General features: G+C 35.6%; 2 protein-coding genes across 4 annotated transcripts; one reads left to right on the forward strand and one right to left on the reverse strand.

The window, feature by feature from the left end:
- The first annotated feature begins 266 nt into the window (after window positions 1-266).
- LOC140879472 (uncharacterized) lies at window positions 267-8,856 on the forward strand. Of its 3 annotated transcripts, none has more exons than XM_073283178.1 (5): window positions 267-888; window positions 1,395-2,312; window positions 3,026-4,144; window positions 5,722-8,075; window positions 8,174-8,377. In XM_073283178.1, exons 1-5 carry the CDS (start codon window positions 660-662, stop codon window positions 8,240-8,242), a joined length of 4,689 nt encoding a protein of 1,562 aa, XP_073139279.1. In that variant the 5' UTR covers window positions 267-659; the 3' UTR covers window positions 8,243-8,377. The 3 variants fall into 3 exon arrangements, with proteins under 3 accessions (XP_073139279.1, XP_073139278.1, XP_073139277.1); XM_073283177.1 differs by having other exon boundaries at window positions 268-888; window positions 8,168-8,377; XM_073283176.1 differs by having other exon boundaries at window positions 268-888; window positions 5,722-8,856.
- Window positions 8,857-11,283: 2,427 nt separating this feature from the next.
- LOC140879820 (uncharacterized) lies at window positions 11,284-19,773 on the reverse strand. Its single transcript, XM_073283739.1, has 12 exons — window positions 19,667-19,773; window positions 18,968-19,273; window positions 17,583-17,662; window positions 17,210-17,318; window positions 16,792-16,859; window positions 15,901-15,978; window positions 15,097-15,161; window positions 14,000-14,066; window positions 13,712-13,894; window positions 12,839-12,895; window positions 12,621-12,716; window positions 11,284-11,650 (listed from the first exon to the last, which is right to left on the reverse strand). Exons 2-12 carry the CDS (start codon window positions 19,266-19,268, stop codon window positions 11,513-11,515), a joined length of 1,242 nt encoding a protein of 413 aa, XP_073139840.1. The 5' UTR covers window positions 19,269-19,273; window positions 19,667-19,773; the 3' UTR covers window positions 11,284-11,512.
- Between the last annotated feature and the right edge of the window lie 793 nt (window positions 19,774-20,566).

Here is a 20,566-nt window from a genome sequence, read left to right on the forward strand (position 1 = left end):
AGATAATTCACTAAATATCGATATTAAAATTAGAATCATTCGTGACATAGAATCTAGAGTTCAAAATTCATCGATTATTTGAGATGTTTAGTCAACAAACAATAATGAGATTATGTTTAAATAAAAAAAATTAAAAAAATAATGGGATATCTATCACTCACACAACTTGGCAAGATTCTCTTATTCCATACAACTTTCCATGCCATCCAAAACGTACAATCCGGCAAACAAAATGTACAAACATCGGTGCGCACGCGCTAGAAACCCTAAATCAAACACCAGCCTGCATGTCTCACATCATTCACCAGACATCGTTTCTCTCTCACAGATATATATATGTAATATATATAATATTAAATTGAGAATCAAAGCACACAAGAAAATCCGGCTTCGATTATCTCTGCCCTCTTCCACCTTTTGTCCCTTATCGCTTCGCGTTCTCACTTTCAATTGGCCCAGAAAATTGGAAGGCAAAATCTAAATTATGGTGTTTTGTCGCGGGAATTTGTGATTAATTGCTTTTTTTATTTTTATTTTTTTGGGTCCTTGGACGCTGGAGTTGAATTTGATTGGCATTCTTTTCTTGGCGAACGAGGCCTTGAATGAGGTTACGGGGTACAGAAGAAGCAATAATTTGTTAAGTAGTAGTGTGGGATTTGATGCCGCCGGAGCCTTTTTCATGGGATCGGAGAGAGTTTCGGAAGCACGAGAGATCCGGGTCGGACCCTCGTTATGGCGGTGGGTACGGAGGCGGTTGGCCTCCCAGATGGCGAGAACAACACCACCCCGACGCACCGCCGCCCCACATACCGCCTTATCGCCGCCAACACCATCAGCAACAACAGCCGCGTTGGTACTCTGATTTCCGTTCTGGCCCTCTTCTTCCTGGTCAGTATTCAATTGAATATCGAATTTGTGCTTTCTTTACGTATTATTTTCTTCCGTGTAATAGAGTCTGAATTTTGCGCTTCTTTACGGTGACCTTTCAGTTCTGTCAAATTTAGGCTACACAGAATTTATGTTTGCTTAATTGAAATTGAAATTGGTTCTTGGCGATTTTTTTGGGTAATCAGTGGAAAGTTGAGCTCTTTAGCCCTTAAATCGTGGGAAAAAAGTTTTTCCATATTGCATTCTAAGTAATTCGTGAAAGAAGAGACGGGACCCTCGTATGTGGCCATGATTTTCATGTACGAAGATGTGATGGTTTTCGGTGGATAAGGTTGGAGTAGAGCTGATATGTAAAAAATTTTTAAATCCGTATTTGCTCTATTCTTTGGATTGCCTTAACAACTGCTAATGCATTACCTTTTTTTTTCCCTTACCTGTGCTTTACGAGTTTACAACCTTCCATTTTTGGTTTCTGTAAATTCATTTTGCTTGTTATATCCCTGAAGGTCATGGAAAGCAAGCTGGTTGGAACATGCATCCTGACGAGGTTGGTCAGGGATTTCTTCCCTATGGGTCTCGATTCAGTGACAGGAACCTAGATGAAGAGAATTTTCGGCCTTATGGTCTGGGCAGTGACGGAGTTAGGCATCTCAGAAATTTCAGAGATAATAGGGGGTCCTTTAGCCAAAAATACTGGAAAGCAACCTCTAGGGAGCCTTCTGCATCCTCGGACGGTCCTGGAAGAAGCACTGAGAATAATGAACAGAGGTCTATAGAGAATGCTCAAGCTCACAATAATTCTGGTGCAAACAACAGAAATGAGAACAACTTCTCTCATCCCACTCCCGATGAGGTCAAATCAGAAAAACCTGATTCTATTGCAAAAGAACAGCCAGATAAGGATGATGGCAATGCGGATGAGTTGGTGAATACAGGGAAATATGAGAAAGAAACACGCACGGGGTCAATAAATTGGAAGCCTCTGAAATGGTCAAGGTCAGGGAGCTTATCATCAAGGGGCTCTAGTCTCAGCCGTTCAAGTAGCTCAAATTGTGCAGGAGTGGACTCTAGTGAGATGGCTGCTGAAGTGCAGCAAAAGAAAGTGACACCAGTGCAGTCTCCTACTGCTGATACTGGTGCCGCTGGTTTGATGACATTTGCTGCTCCATCTTCCGAGGAGCCTATTTCCAGGAAGAAGCAACGTCTTGGCTGGGGAGAGGGACTGGCAAAGTATGAGAAGAAGAAAGTTGATGGCCCTGAAGATGATGCAGTAAATAATTCCATGGTCATCAGATTCAGTGATATAGAAGAAACTGAGCAAGCTCACACCATGAACATGCTTGAAAAGAGTCAAAGAGTTGCAGATTTGGAAGATTGTACCTCACCAGCAACTCCGTCTTCGGCTGCGTGTAGTTCTTCGCCAGGTAATACGTGGTTCATTGCTACATAAGTTACCTTTCTTTTATTGCTTCATCATTCTATGGAATTACTACCCACAAAAGTTTAGGTGGGTTGGCAATGACAAGGGAGTAAGTACATCTGCAAGGAGGTAGAAATATAATGCAGAGGGTAGATGTTATTTGTTTTTAGTGGATAAGTTTGAGAATTTGCACCTTTTTTTTAAGTGAATCTCAGAAAAGTTTTTCATTACCGCATGATTTGTTGCATTATGATGCGAGATTGGTCCTCATGCTAGAGGTAGGCCAGGGGTTTATTTTAATTCAACCACTTGTTACTGTCTAAGCACGCATCTACTTTTGTAACGAGTTTACAAATTCAGTTCTTTTTTTAAACTAATTTTTGTTTTTACAAATTACAAATTCAAATCTTGAATGCAATCAAAGTATGTAATTTTGCAGTTGTCTAGTAATTCTCCTTTGACTTTGTATTGACAGAAAAAGCTATGTTTCATCCCTAGAGAACTACTTATTGTGTTTTTTGCCTTTTTTTAATGAGGACGTTAGCTACTTTGTATTGCTGATGAACACCTGGTGGTGATTTTTAACATTATATCTTTTACCAGTGGAATTGAGATTGATGACTGGTTATAGTATTCAGAACGTAACTTCTTGTCTCATTTGGTCAGTAGGTTTTTTCTTCTTCCTTATACGTATTTCGTTTTGTTTAAATGTTACAGGTATTGAAGGGAAAGAGATCGTCGATGGTGCAAAAGTTGACCATGGAGCATCTAATTTCAGCTGTTCACCCAGTATTGTGTCCCAGACTCCCTTTGATGGACCAACACTTAACTTAGAAAACCTGGAACTTTCATCACTTTCTAACATGAGCTCTTTGGTTTGTGAATTGTTACAATCTGGGGAACAAAGTTCTCGGAATACTTATTATGTGGGAGCCAGCAAGTTGTTCTTGTGGAAGAGTGATGTATCAAAAGCACTTGAAATGACAGAATCCGAGATAGATTCGCTGGAAACTGAACTTAAGTCATTGAAATCAGAACGTAGAGGTTACTGCCCTCTTCCAGATGTGTCCAGCTTGCAACCAGAAAAGATCCACTCAAAACATTTCGAGGAGCAAGTTACTGGTTCCAATTTTGCTTTAAGGCTTGCTTCTTTGGACCTCGTTTCATCTGAATGTACGATTGGTGAAAATGCACCTGTCGCAATCGAAGCTGAGCACGCGAGTTTGAAAGTAGAGAATACTGATAACACAGGATGTGCTTCCTCAAAATGTGTGGAGGTGTCAACTTCTGTGGAGGACTTTTATCGTCAGAGTGCCAGAGGTTTGGTGAATTTGGATGCCATCAATTCTAGTAACTCGATCGAAAAAAATCTAGATAAAGGTACTTGTGATTGGAGGAATGCTGGCCATGCCGATTATGATGAGCTGATTGTAACCAAAAGTTGTCCAGATCTTGCTGAGACCTGTGATACGCATTATGATATACCGGATATTTATGACTCAATATTGGCTTCCAATAAAGATTATGCAAATGTGGCTTCTGAGGCTTTAAATAAGTTAGTACCTTCTGAAAATAATATCTTCAATTTCGGAATGTGTTCGAGTGTCTCTTGCTTGCGGGGCGATCTCACAGTTATCAAAAAGAACTTTCTAAGGAGGAAACGATTTCTAAAGTTTAAGGAGAAGGCTCTTACTCTTAAGTACAGGTTATTTCAACATTTCTGGTCGCAAGGTCGACTGGTTTCTGCGAGGAAACTTCGAGCGTTGTCTCATAAGAAGCCAGATCTAATTGGGCATAAAATGCATCGTTTCAGTCGCGCTCGGATTTCTGCAGCTGGTAAATAACATCCATCACTTTATAGTTGCATCAATTTTATTTTCTCATCAAGTGCTTTATATTTTGACATAGTTGCATCGCACCACTCCTTATCAGTTATCGAAGGGAGGTGCATTTACGTATAATATTTTACGTATAATATGCAATTACTTATAAGACACCGGTTAGAGGCATCTTGAGCCCCTTTAAGTGCGCCAAGACTTGTTCTTTATCGCCTAGGTTGCCTCTAGACGCAAGGTGTATCCACTATCCTCATTGGGCCTTGAGCTTAGGCACTTACACATGACTAGAATTGGTTATTGTTTTGGAAATAATGACATGTGGTGAAGCTCTTTAATTCTACTTTTTTTTAACTTGAACATTGTGTTGGCATGATACATTTTAATGTCAGAATCGTGAGTCATTTTTGGTATTAAGTTTTTTGGCATGCTCTTGGTTTCGTAAGATATAAGACTGCAATTTGCGTTTGTCTCATGCACTCAGTTGGTTTTTCTTCATTGAAAACTTAATGCTGATTCTAGGATTATATATCACATGAGAGTTTGGAGGTCAATTTCATTTGTCTTCGAATCTGAAGAGCGAGTTTTGGCAGTTTTTCAAAGGGTGTTGAATGCTGATGGTAGGAAAAAATATCAGTTTGTAAATCAATTTCATTTGGACCTGAGGCTGAAAATTGAGTTTATGCCACATATATTTGATGCTAGATTCGCCATTCAGCTAATAAATGACCCATTTATAGGGTATTAAATTTGACTTTCGCTTTTCAGTGTATTTTGATCGTCACCAAGGGTTTCCTCTCATGTATTGAGTGATGGATGCAGATCTACTAGAATGCTTTTGGATATAAAAGATAAAAAGATTTTGTGTCAAAGGTGTTGAAGCAAAAAACCGAGTAATTCGAAGTACTTTTTTTCCCTAGGAATAAAATCTGAAAGTTGAAAAATCTCCTTTTTCAGTAATATGTCCAAACACAAAGCTGTTTCTGTTTTTCTAAGAAACATATCTTATAAATTTGGTTAATAGAACATTAATCTATTCTAATTGCTTCTGTATCAGAACTGGCCTGTAGATTAAAAATCTTATATGTCTATGTGTGGCAACTGAAATGAACTTGAGAGTTTTTAGTGTCGTACATCTTCCTTCGCCTGTCTGCATGCTGCATGAAAATGGGGAACTGAGTCGCTGACTCTGAACTTCTCATCACTTTATTGCTTTGTTGTTAATAATGACTAATGAGATACGGGGAAGGACGGTTCCTGACTAAATGTTTTGTTGGTTTGATATGTTGTGGTATAATCTTCGATGTTTGAAGTGTCTGCATTAATGATTGACTAGAGATGTATCAGTGATTCAGTGTTTACTTTAAAATTAGCTGGTTTGTGGTTTGGTTTGATCCTCCCTTTATGTAGTCTGCATGGTTTGGTGTGATCCCTTTCTGTAGTTTGTTTGCAAATATTACCTGATTGTCTTTTTGTATTATTTTCTTTCATTGCTGGAACGTATTTAGATTCCAAGTTGGTTTTGCATCAGAAAATCGCTCATGACTTTTCTTTAATTCTCCATGACTATGTTTGCAGCTGGGAACTCTCAAACAGTCTCGGCAGAAGATGTGATCGATTTTCTCAGCTGGCTGCTTTCAAAGTCCTCGGTTAAACCATATAGAAATACTTTGAAGATGCCTACTTTAATTTTGGACAAGGAGATGCAGATTTCGAGGTTTATTTCGAATAATGGTCTGGTGGTAGATCCTCGCGCTCTTGAAACAGAAAGGTCTATGATCAATACCTGGACGTCTGAAGAAAGGGATATCTTCTTAGATAAGCTTGCTACTTTTGGGAAAGATTTCAGGAAGATTGCCTCCTTTCTAGATCATAAAACAACAGCAGAGTGTGTTGAGTTTTACTACAAGAACCACAAATCGGATTGCTTTGAGAAAGCCAGAAAGAAGCCTGGCGTTATTAAATGTAGTAATTCCCAATCGACCACATACCTGGTTGCATCGGGTAAAAGATGGGGCCGTGGGGCTGCTGCGGCCTCCCTTGATATTCTGGGCGCAGCATCAGCGATCGTGGCTAATGATAATACGGGCGCAGAGATTCAGCAGAAGTGCACGTCTAGGTTTTCTTTTGGTGCATCTAGTGCTCATAAAGCACCGAGGTTTTATGATAGTACTTTTCAGAGTTTAAACAGTCCAGATCTTTATGACAATGAGAGAGAAGCCGTAGCTGCTGATGTGTTGGCTGGTATTTGTGGTTCCATGTCATCTGAGGCCGTGAGTTCTTGCATCACGAGTTCAGTTGATCCTGTGGATGGATATCAGGATTGGAGGTGTCAGAGAGTTAGGTTTTCTATGAAGCGTCCTTCAACCCCTGGAGTTACATTGAGTGTTGATGATGAGTGCTCAGATGAGAGCTATGTGGAGCTGGATTATACTGATTGGAATGATATGGAGAAATCAATCTTCATTCAGTCCCTGTCTTCTTATGGCCGAGACTTCGAGATGATCTCAAAATGTGTCAGAACAAGATCCAGGGACCAATGTAAGGTTTTCTTTAGCAAAGCCAGGAAGTGTCTTGGGTTGGATCTGATTCAACCTGGACAAGGTAATGCAGTCTCTGGTGATGCTAATGGAGGTGGTAGTGACATGGAAGATGCTAGTGCTGTTGAAACTGAGTCTGTTGTTTGCAATGACGGATCAGATTGCAAGATGGACGATCATCTTCTGACATCTGACGTGAAGTCAAGGCATGAATATGATATAATAGGATGTGAACGGCATCTGAAGCTTGAGTCGAAGAGAGGTGAGGAAAATAATTGGTTAGCTTCTTCTGATCCCATGGATACTGATCATGTTTCAAAGAATTCGTTGATGGGTAATTGTCAACTTGATGATCATGTTATGGAATTCAATGTGGATATCGTTAGACAGAATGATGCGAATGGTGTGTGTGTCTCTGTGCAGGAACTTGGTACCGTGGACGTGTCCTCTGATAAGGAAACTGCACAAAAGGTTGAAGAGGTGACTGACTGTGGCATGCGCAAGGAACCAAGTGAAGGTGAGAACACGGCGTTGGTTGAGGTTTCGGATGGGCATCTTGGGATAGATTGCCAAGAACCAGAGCTTTTGTTCACTCATAAGAAAGTTGAAGACACGGATGTCAATTCTGCCAATGTCAGTGGCATAAGCTGCACGGTTCGTGGGATTAAGTGTGAGTTGCAGCAGACTGAGAATGCTTCTCCCATTCTTCTGGATGTACTTTCTGCTACGCAAGCTGATGATGTCTCTTTCCAAAAGAAGGCTGCTCTTGAAAACTATAATGAAAAATCTCGTGTCGATCCATGGAAGCAAAATAGTCATATAGCATCCTTGAGGTCCTCAACACTGTTCTCTGTTCCAATTAGATATCAGAAACTTTCAAATCATAATGCTTCGTCAGCTGTTGTTGTTGATTGGGTTGATGACGAGCCTTCTCAGAAAATTGGTCAGCAGCATTTATCTGGTCACACATTTTCAGATCCTTCTCAGTTCCTAAGAGGGTCCACTGTTCCCAAGCCAGAAGAGTGTGAGATAAACGGGTCTGTTAGTTGCAAAAAACCAATTCCGCTTCAAAATTCCTCTCATGGAAATTTGCATTCTGCCCACCGTGCTGAGTTCTCTCTTCAGAAGTGTAGGAGCTCAAGATATCATTCCCATGATACCGAGGCTTTGCATCCATTGCAACGACACAGCGTTGGCCGATCTAGAACCCAATCCAGTTGCTCATCTAATGTGGAAAAACCTTCTAGGAATGGTGATGTCAAATTGTTTGGTAAAATCTTAACATCCTCTGAGCAGGAATCAAATTGTAGCGGACAACCAACTGACAACGGTGGCCAGCATCATATATCCAGTGGCCCTACTCTGAACCTGAAATTCAGTGGTGAACAGAAGGTCAGCTTAGATTCAGTAGTGTCAAAATTCGATTGTAACTACCACCTTGGCTCTGAAAATATTCCTGTTATGGATTTTGGTTTTTGGGATAGGAACAGGATGCAGACTGGCCTCCCCCCTGTGACCGACTCTTCCCTCTTGTTGGCCAAGTGTCCCTCAGCATTTAGTAATTATTCTACTCCTGCAGCAAAAGTCGAGCAGCCGCCAATTCAGAAACTTGTGAAGAGCAGTGACCGCTTTTTCAACAGTGTTTCAGTTTTTCCTAGTAGAGATCTATGCAACAGCAATGGGTTGACAGACCATCGAAAGACACGAGAGGCGCGGCCTTTTACCACAGATATGAACCCACAAGATATATTTATCACTGACATGCAAAGAAGGAACATATTGAATGTCGTCTCAGGATTTCAACAGCAATCAAGAGGGATTTTTGGAGCTCATGTTGGAAGAGTACTTGTTGGAGGTCAGTGTTCTGGCGTCTCAGATCCGGTCGCTGCCATCAAAATGCACTATGCCAAAGCTGAACAATTTAGTTTGCATTCGGGGAACATGGTTGAAGAGGACAGCACGTGGAGAAGAAAAGGCGACATAGGCAGGTAGCAGTAACCCTTTTGCGGTAAAATCTCTTATTTTCCCGCAATGTAACATAGATTTTTAGGACCGATTCAGAATCAATCCTTTTTGTTTTTTGTTTTCTTTTTGGTTAAAATTCTAGATGTTGTAATGTCTCAGGAACTTTGTATTTGCTCTATTTGATTAATGGAAATACAAAAATAATTTGTCACCAGCTTGGGGAGTAAGTTGGGCTATCTCTGGGCTTGCATGTGATTTGTGCCTTAATTTTGGGTAGGATGGTTTCGGGGTTGTTTTATGATATCTCACGATTTCACCACAATTTGTTTTAGAATTTTGGATAATTTTATTCCTGGCAACTAATTGTCATTTAAAAACAATACGATTAATTTTCTCGCAAGAAATCTGTCGTAATTTCCCTATCTATGATTTGCATACAAGCAATATTTTGAATAAGAAAGCTAAACAAAATCTTTCTGATTAATTAAATTTTGTTTGTTTGTTTTTATTTTGTTTGTTTGTTTGTTTTTATTTTTATTTTTTGTGTGAATATTTCATATGTTAATCTCGCGTGCACCAAATTTATTTCAACACTTTGTCCTTAATTCTCGTCCATTACGTTCTGTCCTTGTGCTATCATTTCAATGATTGGTACGATAAATCGAATATTCTTGTTTATTTCATAACTAGAAGAGTGAATAAGAGCAGATAACTGAGAGACTTTTGCATGAAGATTTAGGTTCAATTTGAACATGTACTTATAAAACGTTTTTATAAAAGTGTTTTAAAAACTTTTTATAAAATGTTTTAAAAGTTGTTTTAAAAATAAATATATGTTTGGACAACTATTTTATAAAAATATTTTAACCTTTTAAAAGAAATGTTGTTCATCTTTGTCTTACATAGTTTCATTTTAAAAACATTTAAAAACATCTCTTAAATATTCTTTAAAAACTATACTTGAAAACACTTTTCAAAAACATTTTACAAAAAATTTATCCAAAACATATTTTAATTTTTTTTCACTTACAAAACACTAAAAATATTTTTAAAGTACATGTCCAAACGCAACCTTAGTTTCCTATGCTTACTCCAGTATGATGAAATACACTGCCAAAGGTCAAATTTGGGGGGAAAAAGGGTCATCTTGTCAAATTTATTAGAGTGGAAAAAACTATAACCAATGTCAAATCCATTAAATAATATATTTAACATTTTCTCAAAAATGTTATTTAAAAATTATATTATTCAAGAGAATTAAATGTCAAATAAATTTATGAGAAGTTATTTAAAAAAAGAATAAGGTACAACCAATATATCGTACAACGATATTTACAACAATTATGTCGTGATATTTTGCTATTATCTCGTGAGATTTTGATATGATATCGTGAGATTTTGCATTCAATGTATTGTGAGATTTGATAAATTAAATTTTGTATTGAATTTTTTGGAGTGTAAAAATTATTGTACAAATTTGATTGTACATGTAGCATTACTCTTAAAAAAAATCGACAACAAAAGGAATGGATGAATGCATCGGTGCAGATCCATCGATTTCTTACAACAATAAATTCATATCTGAAATGACTGGTTAAATAATAAATACTGCTAAAAATTTAAGTGCCGATTAAAATAACATGCGACGACTTCGTAATAGACTTGCCTTAAACGATGACAATATACAGTATATGCAGGGCGATCCTAACAATTTTTGGGCATGAGTCTAACTTTTAAAAGAAACCCCTAAATCGTAATGTGCCTTTCATATTCTTTTAAATTAATAACAAATTTTTCGATTTAAAAAATGTGCAATAGTCAAAATTTTTCTATTTTAATTGAGTAATAAGGTCAAACATGTACAAAATGATTACTATAAAACAACTCGTCTAACAGTTTAGAGCTAACAATATTGATCAAATTGTTCATGAATTTTTTTCTCAATTAATTGCATAATCAATTCATTCAATCTTTTTTTATGACATGATTTATTGAGAAAAAGTTTTGAAGAGCTTTAAATTTGAGAAATTTTGTTTTGCACTTACAACTGTAAAAAGTATAGTCAACAAGATTTTATAAGCAATTTGAGCATTTGAGAAATACTCATCTATTTTTTTCAAGTATTCACTACATCAATTGCCGATTTTGTTTCTCTTTGTAATGAGAACTTCAAGAATGTCAACTCCATAAATAAATCGTCCTCATTAATATCAGAACAACCCTATGAGTCAAAAAATATGTTTTTATATTGATCCAATTACACTACTATATAATAAATTTAGGGAATAAAAAAAGTTTTTTTTTCGTTTATATTGGACACAGAAAAAATAATTTATATTTGAAAAAAATTATCAAAAAACCTAAAAATAATAAACTTCATAAATAAATTTATCAATAGGTCCAAAAATAATAAAAAAAGTTTATATTAAGAGTAGATAAAGAAAAAATAATTTTCTATGATATGAATGAAAAAAGTCCAAGAATAATTAATTTATATTGGATCAATTTACACTTTTATATAATATTTTTTTTAAAATTATGGACCACGAAAACAAATGGGCTCAAGTCGAACGACTCTTCCGCCTCCAAATAGAAACGGCCCTGAGTATATGTCATGTCACCAAAATAGGAAACGTAAGAGAACTTAAATTATATATTATGGACGACATAGTACTGCTATTCATGATCATGGATACATAACTGGAAGTAGGCATGAATACACCCAATTACGCCAACAAAATTTTTTAGGACAACTTTATTTGGCAGTACCTCAACTCCGACCAAAATATAAACTATCATACAATCACTGGCGATAGATAAATGTCAACACTTGGAAAAACTTATCCATCTTTCAATGGTGTGATTTAATCTGGGATTGAATCCAAGCTATTATTGCTTCCCACTGCATTTGCTTTCCTCTCTGCCTGAAGCGAGCGGCATAAGGATTCGAGTTTTTCCTTTTGATTTCTTGTTTTTTCGAGCTGTTTCTTCAGGCGTTCCCGCTGTATAAAAATTTAGGACGTAAATATTTCCTGTGTAGGTTGAAAATAGCAATCGTGACGAATGCTAAAGTGAGAGCATGAAAAATGGTCATATCTCATGCCGGATATCAAGCCACCACATTCATATTTGTCAAGTGTGAGGGTTGTCCAAGACCATATATTGAACTCCCAAGAAATCTATCCAATTAACGGGTGGTCCAACACATACGGCATATTGAACTCCCAAGAAATCTATCCAATTAACAGGTGGCCCAACACATACGATGGGCTTGAGCTCTGATGCCATGTTAAGAAATTAGACTTGAACCTAACTCAACCTCAATGAGGAGTGTTGTCTAAGACCATATATTGAACTCAATGAGGAACATATCGTAACATGAGTGTTGGAAGACTGAAATTGATTTAGGAATAATTATTGTAAATCTGTAAATTAGCTAAGATCTTTGTATTATAGGAAAATAACTAATTAGGAAATATTCTTTACCTAAAAATCAGTGATTGACATCCCTTATTTGTAGCATTACATATGCTCTGTAGATTGTAAATCTTATAAAAAGATGATCAATAATACAGAATAATTATTCCCTGCAAAAATTTTCTTTTAACGGTAATGGTTTCATCCGAAGTTGGCCTTTAATTGGATCTCTTTTACAAACATGTGAATTTGCTAGGTTTTTTCCAGGAAAGTGTAATATGTTTTTTTTTTCACATTTCAATGGGCTGTATTATCCAATTCACCCCAGATAAATTGAATCAAAGGGGTGACAGAGAATCTGCATCCCAATGTCCAAGGGGTTCCCAACATTGCAAAAATGAATAAAACAAATATCCAATGCTGAAAAATCTACACTCTTGTATTAACTGGCAACACTCTATTCCTACGACAATTATGTGAAGAAAGACATGATAAGGGGATAAGGCGTGGAATTGACAAAGGTCCATTGCAAGGAGAATTTAAAATCAAACATACCTCATCTGCAAGTTCTATAAGAGTAACATCTGATTTTTCACTTTTGCTCTTCAAAAAGGCGTTTTCCTTCTTCAGCTCCTTATTCGATTTTGCCATCTTGGTTCAAGAATAGAAACATTAAGGATGATAATTTGCTTTACAAAAAAGAAAAAAGAAAAAAGAAATATCCATAATGCTGTCATATATCTTTGTTATTTAAGCATGCAACGCTTCCGCACCTTCTCAATTTCTTGCTTAAAAGTTTCGAAAACCTCGTTGCTTTTCAGTAATGCTTCCTGGGAAACAATTTAAAAATAAATTGGCTGTCAGACAAGGACAAAAATTGAAATGAAAGAAGAAAACCCTGACTAGGACATAATCTGAATGTTTATTCATCCTCTATCTACATTTAACTTTGTCTTAAATAATTTCAATTAGTTACACATAGGAGATTCTAGATCCTCTGGATTGTTCTGGTACTAATTCATTGACAACATTACTCTGTCAAATCATTGTTGAAAATCCAAATAGTAATTCAGTTATTTTGTTGTTGAGAGATAAATTAATCATTTTACAGAGTACTCTTCCAAGGAAACATGGTGCATGCATAAAATCTATCTTGGTCCATGCCTGCAGCACGGCATCTGTTTGAAAAATAAAGGAGAGCATTTCAAGTGATTTAAATTCTATCTAGATTATTGGGGATTCAGGCATCTAAATAGGTCCATCCTTATTATCATTATCTTTCAAAAACAAAGTAAAATCTAATTCTGGAAAGTCAACTCACTACATCTTGAACAAAGGAAAATGATTATTTTGTCTCTCTCTCTCTCTCTCTCTCTTTTTTTTTTAATATAAGAAATGAGATCATATTATCTATATATATATATATAAGGCGGATAAAATATCCGCACACGGAGCCCCTAAAATGATTGTTATTGTTTATCTCAATCAAATGTAGGAAGCCAGAGTAAAATAACTAAACTTAATAAAACGTTAATATTATGTAAAGATAATTGGGAAACTTTAATGTTAACTATAAAAGAAAATATAACCGATTTCTCATTAAAAGAATCAATGTATGGTGTTGCGTGAAAGAAAAATTGTCCTACCTGGAATTGTTGGAACTTTTCACCGTCAGCTGTTAACTGCAACCTCAAGTTCTTTTCAGTTGCTAGCAATTGTGCAACTTGTTCTGCATATAGTTTCATCTGGGACTGCTCCTGTTTCATTTTCTCTTCTTGTTGCTGATGTTTCAAATCGGCAAGCTGAAGTTCGAGCGTTTTTTGTTTCAACTGCAAAGCCAAGTCATGTGCAGCGTTTAACTTTTAGATAAAAATAGATACACATGAGAAAAAAAATCTTATTACTAGAAATATCACACGTGGCAGTGCAACTACCTTCTGTGCATGTTGCTGCTCAGAAAGAGCATATTGGTCGACAAGTTGTTTTAACTTGATCTTTAACCTGAAGTGGGAAAATTTTGCATACCTTTTAAACAATTGAAAAAGCTCCGAGAAAATAAAAGCACACAGAAAGACAGGAAAATAATTAACAGTTCTTAGTCATTTATTATTTTAAAATAAAAATAATAATAATGTGCAGAGTATATTGAATAATAAATATCTATTTAAGTTCTATCTGCACAGTGACCATAAAAAACGATTATAACATGATCAGGACAAAAATGCAAGAAATTTGAGATTGAATCCAGACAGATGGTCCTAGAAACCAGATGATGAAACCAATCTCTCCAACATAATCCTGAGCCACAATGGAGCCTAATCTTTAAATTTATTGCACATAGCAGGAACTCATGAACAACATGGTTGTGGAAATGTCAAAACAAATGGAAAACCAAAGATAGTTGTGGTACTGCTTTAATTATCTGGCTCTATATCTTAACTAAGGTGGTCCCACACAGAAACGCTGAATACGTAATTATGAAAATAAGCTTCAAATGGTCATGGAAATGTCAAAACAAATGGAAAACCAGAGGTAGTTGAGGTAATGGCTTAATCATTTGGCTATGTATCTTGATTAAGGTGGTCCCACAAAGAAAAGCTGACTACATAATTATGAAAATAAGGTTGAAAAGATTTATTGATTCAGTCAATTTTAGATATTATTACTTATTAACAAACATTGAATCATCAGTAGCCTGCATAAGGTGCACTTGGATGAAACTGGAAAGACAGTAAGTTCCGATCAAAGTAAGAACGTCAAGCAATTGGACTCTTACCGTCTTTTCATCTACTTACACACAACACTCCAAGTAGTTATTTGGCACCTAACATTTTTTTCTGTTGACAATGTACCCAACAGGAATCAACACATCAAACATTTTATTTTGACATAATTTCATGAGCATGACAACATTTCATAGAACAAGCATATAGTATATATACTCATTCGCGCAAGGTCTTAAAAGGATTAGATGAAGCAGGCATATTCACGGCTTCTTTTCATCCATCATTTTCATGACCTTTAATCTTACATCTCATTCTCTTTCAGTTGAGATAGACATTCATCTTTTTGCTCCTCCAGTTTACTACTTACTTCCTGCAATCGAATGGAGAAAGGTGAATATGAAAGAAATGTAAAATGAACAATAATCCAGTGTGAGCCCTTTGTACATGAAGCGATAATGTTCCAGGGAGAAGTATCAGGCTTTTAGATGCTAAAAGGGGAAGATTGCAAGCTTATGCAAGACAGTCAGATCAACAGCCAAGAATACATGTTTAAAGAAAAATTTTGATGCAGCCTGAAATAGGTTTAGTAGCATCCTAGATTCATCACAAGGAGATCCAAACTGGTGAGACGTGGAAAGAGGTATTACCAAATAAGCGGATGAACTATGCTTCCAACTGAACATGAGAACTATAAAAACACAGAATAACCCAAAATCTGGAAAACCAAAAATTACATGCAACAGTAAAAAAAAAAAAAAAGAGGGAAATATAATGAAGGGAGTGCAAGGAGGGGAGGACAAGAAACTAACAAATTAAAAAAATAATAAATTCTACAAAAAGTTGACACTCCAGTACTTCTAGTTAAATAAATGAGTCGTTGACGATGGACAACCACCAGTCCACCACCAACATGCTACCTCATTACATGTTGGTAAAATGAAACCAATTCTTTCAGTTCAAATCATATCGAAATCTAAAGGCTGACATGGAAAAGGGGTTAATTTTACATGATGAAAGATATGAGAGATTGGGCTGCATCTGATCCTAACCCCTAGATAAAACCAAGACAGGCATAGCTTTAAAGTACATTAGAAAGAATCTGTGTATACCTTAATTGCATCTTGAAACTTGTTTGACAGATCTACTCGCAGATTTTGACCATCTGAGGATGCTCGCTTGCATTCATCCTGAAAAAGTAGAGCATTCCCTCATTGATTCAAGTCAACAGTACTATCAACTATGGGACAGAGAAGATCAATATAACCACACCATATTAAATGAAGAAAAAATAAATGGAAATCAAGCAATTGCAATGGCGCTTCTGAAACCTCACAAAGTGATACGCTGAGCATTAAACCTCAAGATTGAAGGAAAACAAACTATGAATTTTTCTAACTTTTCTCAATCTGTTAGTGAAGAGAGTGATACATCTTCAACCACAATATATCTTACTATTTAATAAAGAAAGAGGGCCTTATAAAAATCAAATTTGGTATAATTAAGTAGTATTCCAAAACAAGCCTTCGAGGTCAGAAAGATGAAAGCTTAAATAAATAAAATCCTTTATATTATAATTCTGTACATGTTTTTAAACTTCCTACTACTAACCATAACCTGCATCCCACTAATCCATTAGATGATCTTAATAGCCATTATCTTTTCTTTTTTTACAAATCACTAAAATTTTATTAGAAAAGTATTTTTAATAAGTAAAAACATTACATATGAGCAATGCACGTGTTGTTCATGCTAATTTACAGTGACAATAACAATTCAGAGAAGTTATGATAAGAAAAGAAAAAACTTAAAGAGATGCAGTCAGCAGACAACATATAATGGCAAGCATTCCTTCACATCCACATTGAATCACAGCACACAAGCGAACAAAGAGAGTAAGAGGCTTTAAATGAAATTGGGATTCTAAAGTAGGTATAAGAGAAACCAACAAGTCTGGAGAAGCATGAGCTGGAGCAGATATTTTATGCGAGACAAGGCAATACCATTAGCATTTTATTTTGCCGTTGCAGCTCCCGGCACAATGACTCAAGTTTATCTCTAACAGCAATTGCTGCAGATGAGAGGAATCCATAGATTAGCAAATGACAGGAAAGACTCTGAAAGTCACAACGATATAAAGCAGTCCATTTCAGTTAAATATGTGAGGTTATGATAGTCAAAAGAATCAAGCAAATACATTATGATCCTCTGGCATGCACCCACAACCAAATTACAACGAAATCAGGGATCATGTGAAAGCTTCTTAGACGAACTCAATATGGTCAATAACATAAATATACCAAATTTTGAAGGAAAAAAACAACCAGGTAAAAATGGAAGTCAAGTGATCTACAAATCCTTCAGAAAAAAATCGATGAGAATTAACATTAGGGGATTGTTTGCCAAACGATAATCAAATACCAGAATCTCTTTCAACAATGACTTGTTGATACTTCAAAGTGAATTCCAAAAACTCTTTCTCTGATTTAAAGGAACGCTTTACACTCTTACGCTTCACTTCGGAGACTTGCTGGCATAAAATAAAGAAAGATTAATAAGTAATACTGAAACCAAAAGAAGATGGCATAAAATATCTAATGTTATCTTTTCAATCTATAGATGACTTTCCAATGATAACGTCCCCGGAGCTCATAAAGATTACTACACTCCTCGTGAAAATTATATGAACTCTGTATAAACTTTTGAAACTTAGCAAGGCAGAAGGAGGCAATTTATATATCAATAACCAATCACTTAATATTTTTAAGACACTGCCACTGGCATTACTGAATACTTTTTTGTTGTCCTCAGCACTTCCTCTCAAAGAAATATCTTCCAAACGAACTGTCTGAACATCCAAATCTTTGTCAAAAGCTGCAAAGCCAAGTGTTGTGAAATGTTAGTAACTCAAAACAATCAAAATAACATGAAAAAATAAACTATTCTAAATCCCCTGTCTCGCAGTTCTGAAAATTAATGCCAGGAGGTGTAGCAGAGAATTGACAATTGGTAATTGGGATGATGATAGCCTGTTGAGACTTGATATCTGTAGTGCATTAAGGATTTGCAAATGAAACCAAATGATCTGACTAAATCATTACTTCAGAATGTACACAAACACCAATGAAGCTAATTCTGATTAGAAGTTAAAACATATAAATCAAATGAGTTGAAAAGTAGCAACACCCATATAAAACATCAATTCGAACAAAACACAGAAACAGAAGTTATATTTTTAGAACTTTTTAGCGAATGCAACATGTATATGTTACCGAGGACTGAGAAGTGCTAAAAAATTGCAAGAGTTGACATTGAGAATGCCTAATTTGTCAGCTGAATAGGGAGTAATTTTATCCCTGCGCTAAAAGCAAGCTCTAGGGTTGGTCACATGCGTCCATTTACCCCAGGTCGAGGCATTATGAAGTTTGAAAGTTAAAAGGTTTAATGTGATGGGATATTTGTATCGGGTATATTGAATAAGTCTTAATACATGAGTAGTCTCTAGCTACTTTTACCAACAGTAAATCGGTCAAATGGAATCTACCCATGAAAGAATAAAGGAAATTGGGAGCATGAGAGAAAATTTGCAGTCAACAAAAGGGGAATAATTTGATCAATTAAGTATATTCATCGACAAGCAGGTTTTTCATCCTCTATAATTTTTCTTTCCACCGTGCAATTGATGGAATTATTGAGTCAGAAAATCACATCTGTTCATCAAGTTTTCTGGTTCCACGATCCAATTATCATGCATCGACAGGTAAAACAACACATACTAAGGTCAAATCGGATAAAGAAATGCATGACATAAGGTTTCGAAGTCTTTTTAAGAAAAAAAATAAAATAACTTCTTTTTTGGATAGAACAACAAAAAAGAAATTTTTCAAAAAAGCTTTGTCGCTTGAAAGAGAAGCTGCAGTGTAAGCCTATAAGCCAGAATGCCTAGCTTCAGTCTTTCTTGAGTGCTTTTGTTCCAAGGTTCCAACCAAACACCTTTTTTTTCAGTTTTCTCTATATACACACACTCTAAATCTTATGTCACGAAACCCAATGTACAACAACATTTACTATTTTACTCAGTTCTATTCCTTATCAAACCATTTGACCAAAAAGTCAACCACACCACTTAAATCTGCATGCATAAAAACTAAATCCTCATGATAAGGTAAAAACAATCACATTTCTCTCTATCATGTTTTTCATCTCCAGGAGCTGTCTTGGCTTCCAATGGATCTGCCACACCAATCACTTTATCTCTTTGATCCCCCACATTATCACTACATTCACCAAAAGATGTGCCACCGCCATCAGTTATCACTACATCGGAGTCGGACCGAGAATCAAGCTGCAATAATTTTTCCTCTTTATAATCAGTCACTTCCTCCTCCAGATGTTCTGGAGACGAAGATTCAACAAACCCGTCAGGTAAGGAGTCAGCTTCAGGAAGCTGATTCACTTCTGACTTCACGTTGTTTTCCATTGTACCTACACAGTTCCAACATAGAAAGAACAGTCATCAGATTCTTGAAAATCATATATTTATTCTAGCATTACCTCAAATTTTAACTGGATAAAATTCATAAACCATAAAACCTACCCACTTACAAGTACTTGATTATCCACCATCAAAATTCCCACCTAAAAAAACCACCTTTGCCGCGCCCCAATTTTAAATATAAAAAAGAAACATAGATCCAAGCTAGCAAAAGCCATTTGTGAAACGAAAATTTCAAAACATTACGAGTAACGCGATTGGCAACATAATAACACGTGGAAAAGAGCTGGAACACTGTAGCACTACGCCACACGACACACGCAGGCACCTTTGATCACACAATTATGAGATGATTTACAACCAATGACGAAGATTTCACGAACCTGGAAGATTTGGATGGTTGAATTTCGATCGAAATGCGGAGAACTGCACTGAAACCTTCGACGAAAAAGTGTCCACAACTTCACTTGTTTTTCCCCAGAAGTCGCTTTGATGTGTCAAAATCGCATTCTCTCTGATGCATACATATAATATTAATATTAATATATATAGAAATTTGTCTGATTTTTTTTTTTTTTTTATGATTTGGTAATGTAATTTCTTTATTTACATAAACAATACATAGATAAGTAATATAATGTAATAAATAAGAAATAAGAAATGATAGTTAATATTGTATTTGATTTGATTGATATATTATAGTTTATTTGATTTGATTTGATTAATTAAATTTTATATAAACATGATAAATTATCATTTTGTTTTTTTAACAATAAATAAAATATGAACGCAGTGTTTGGTTCAATTGATAGGATTATTGAATGATTATTAAATGAATTATAAAAGAATTGATAAATAAGGATTGATAATTTGCGTTAAAAATAGTATTGTGATTGATTTTATTTTTAGGAATAAGATTAAATAATGGTTTAAAATTTTTTGCCAACAATACCATTTATATTTTATTGGATGGGTGATTTTTAGATTGAAGGGAAAGAGTAATTATGGAATTTATGAGTAAGATAAAAACAAGGATAAATAATACTAGGGTGAGAGGAGGGTTTAGTTAACCTACTATAAAACAACTTTATCCTTTCTAGGTTAGATTAGCTTGTTTTAATAAAAATCCTACCAAATAATGGATTAAATAAAAAATCACACACAAACCTACCTAATCCTTTGTACCAAACACTGCGGAATAGTATTATTTATAAAGAGTAATATAGTAATTTAAATTTAGTAATTTGATTGATGTAAGTTAAATAATTAATGATTTGATTGAT

This window comes from Henckelia pumila, chromosome 2, assembly GCF_033568475.1.
Source record: "Henckelia pumila isolate YLH828 chromosome 2, ASM3356847v2, whole genome shotgun sequence".
NCBI classification, from domain to species: domain Eukaryota; kingdom Viridiplantae; phylum Streptophyta; class Magnoliopsida; order Lamiales; family Gesneriaceae; genus Henckelia; species Henckelia pumila.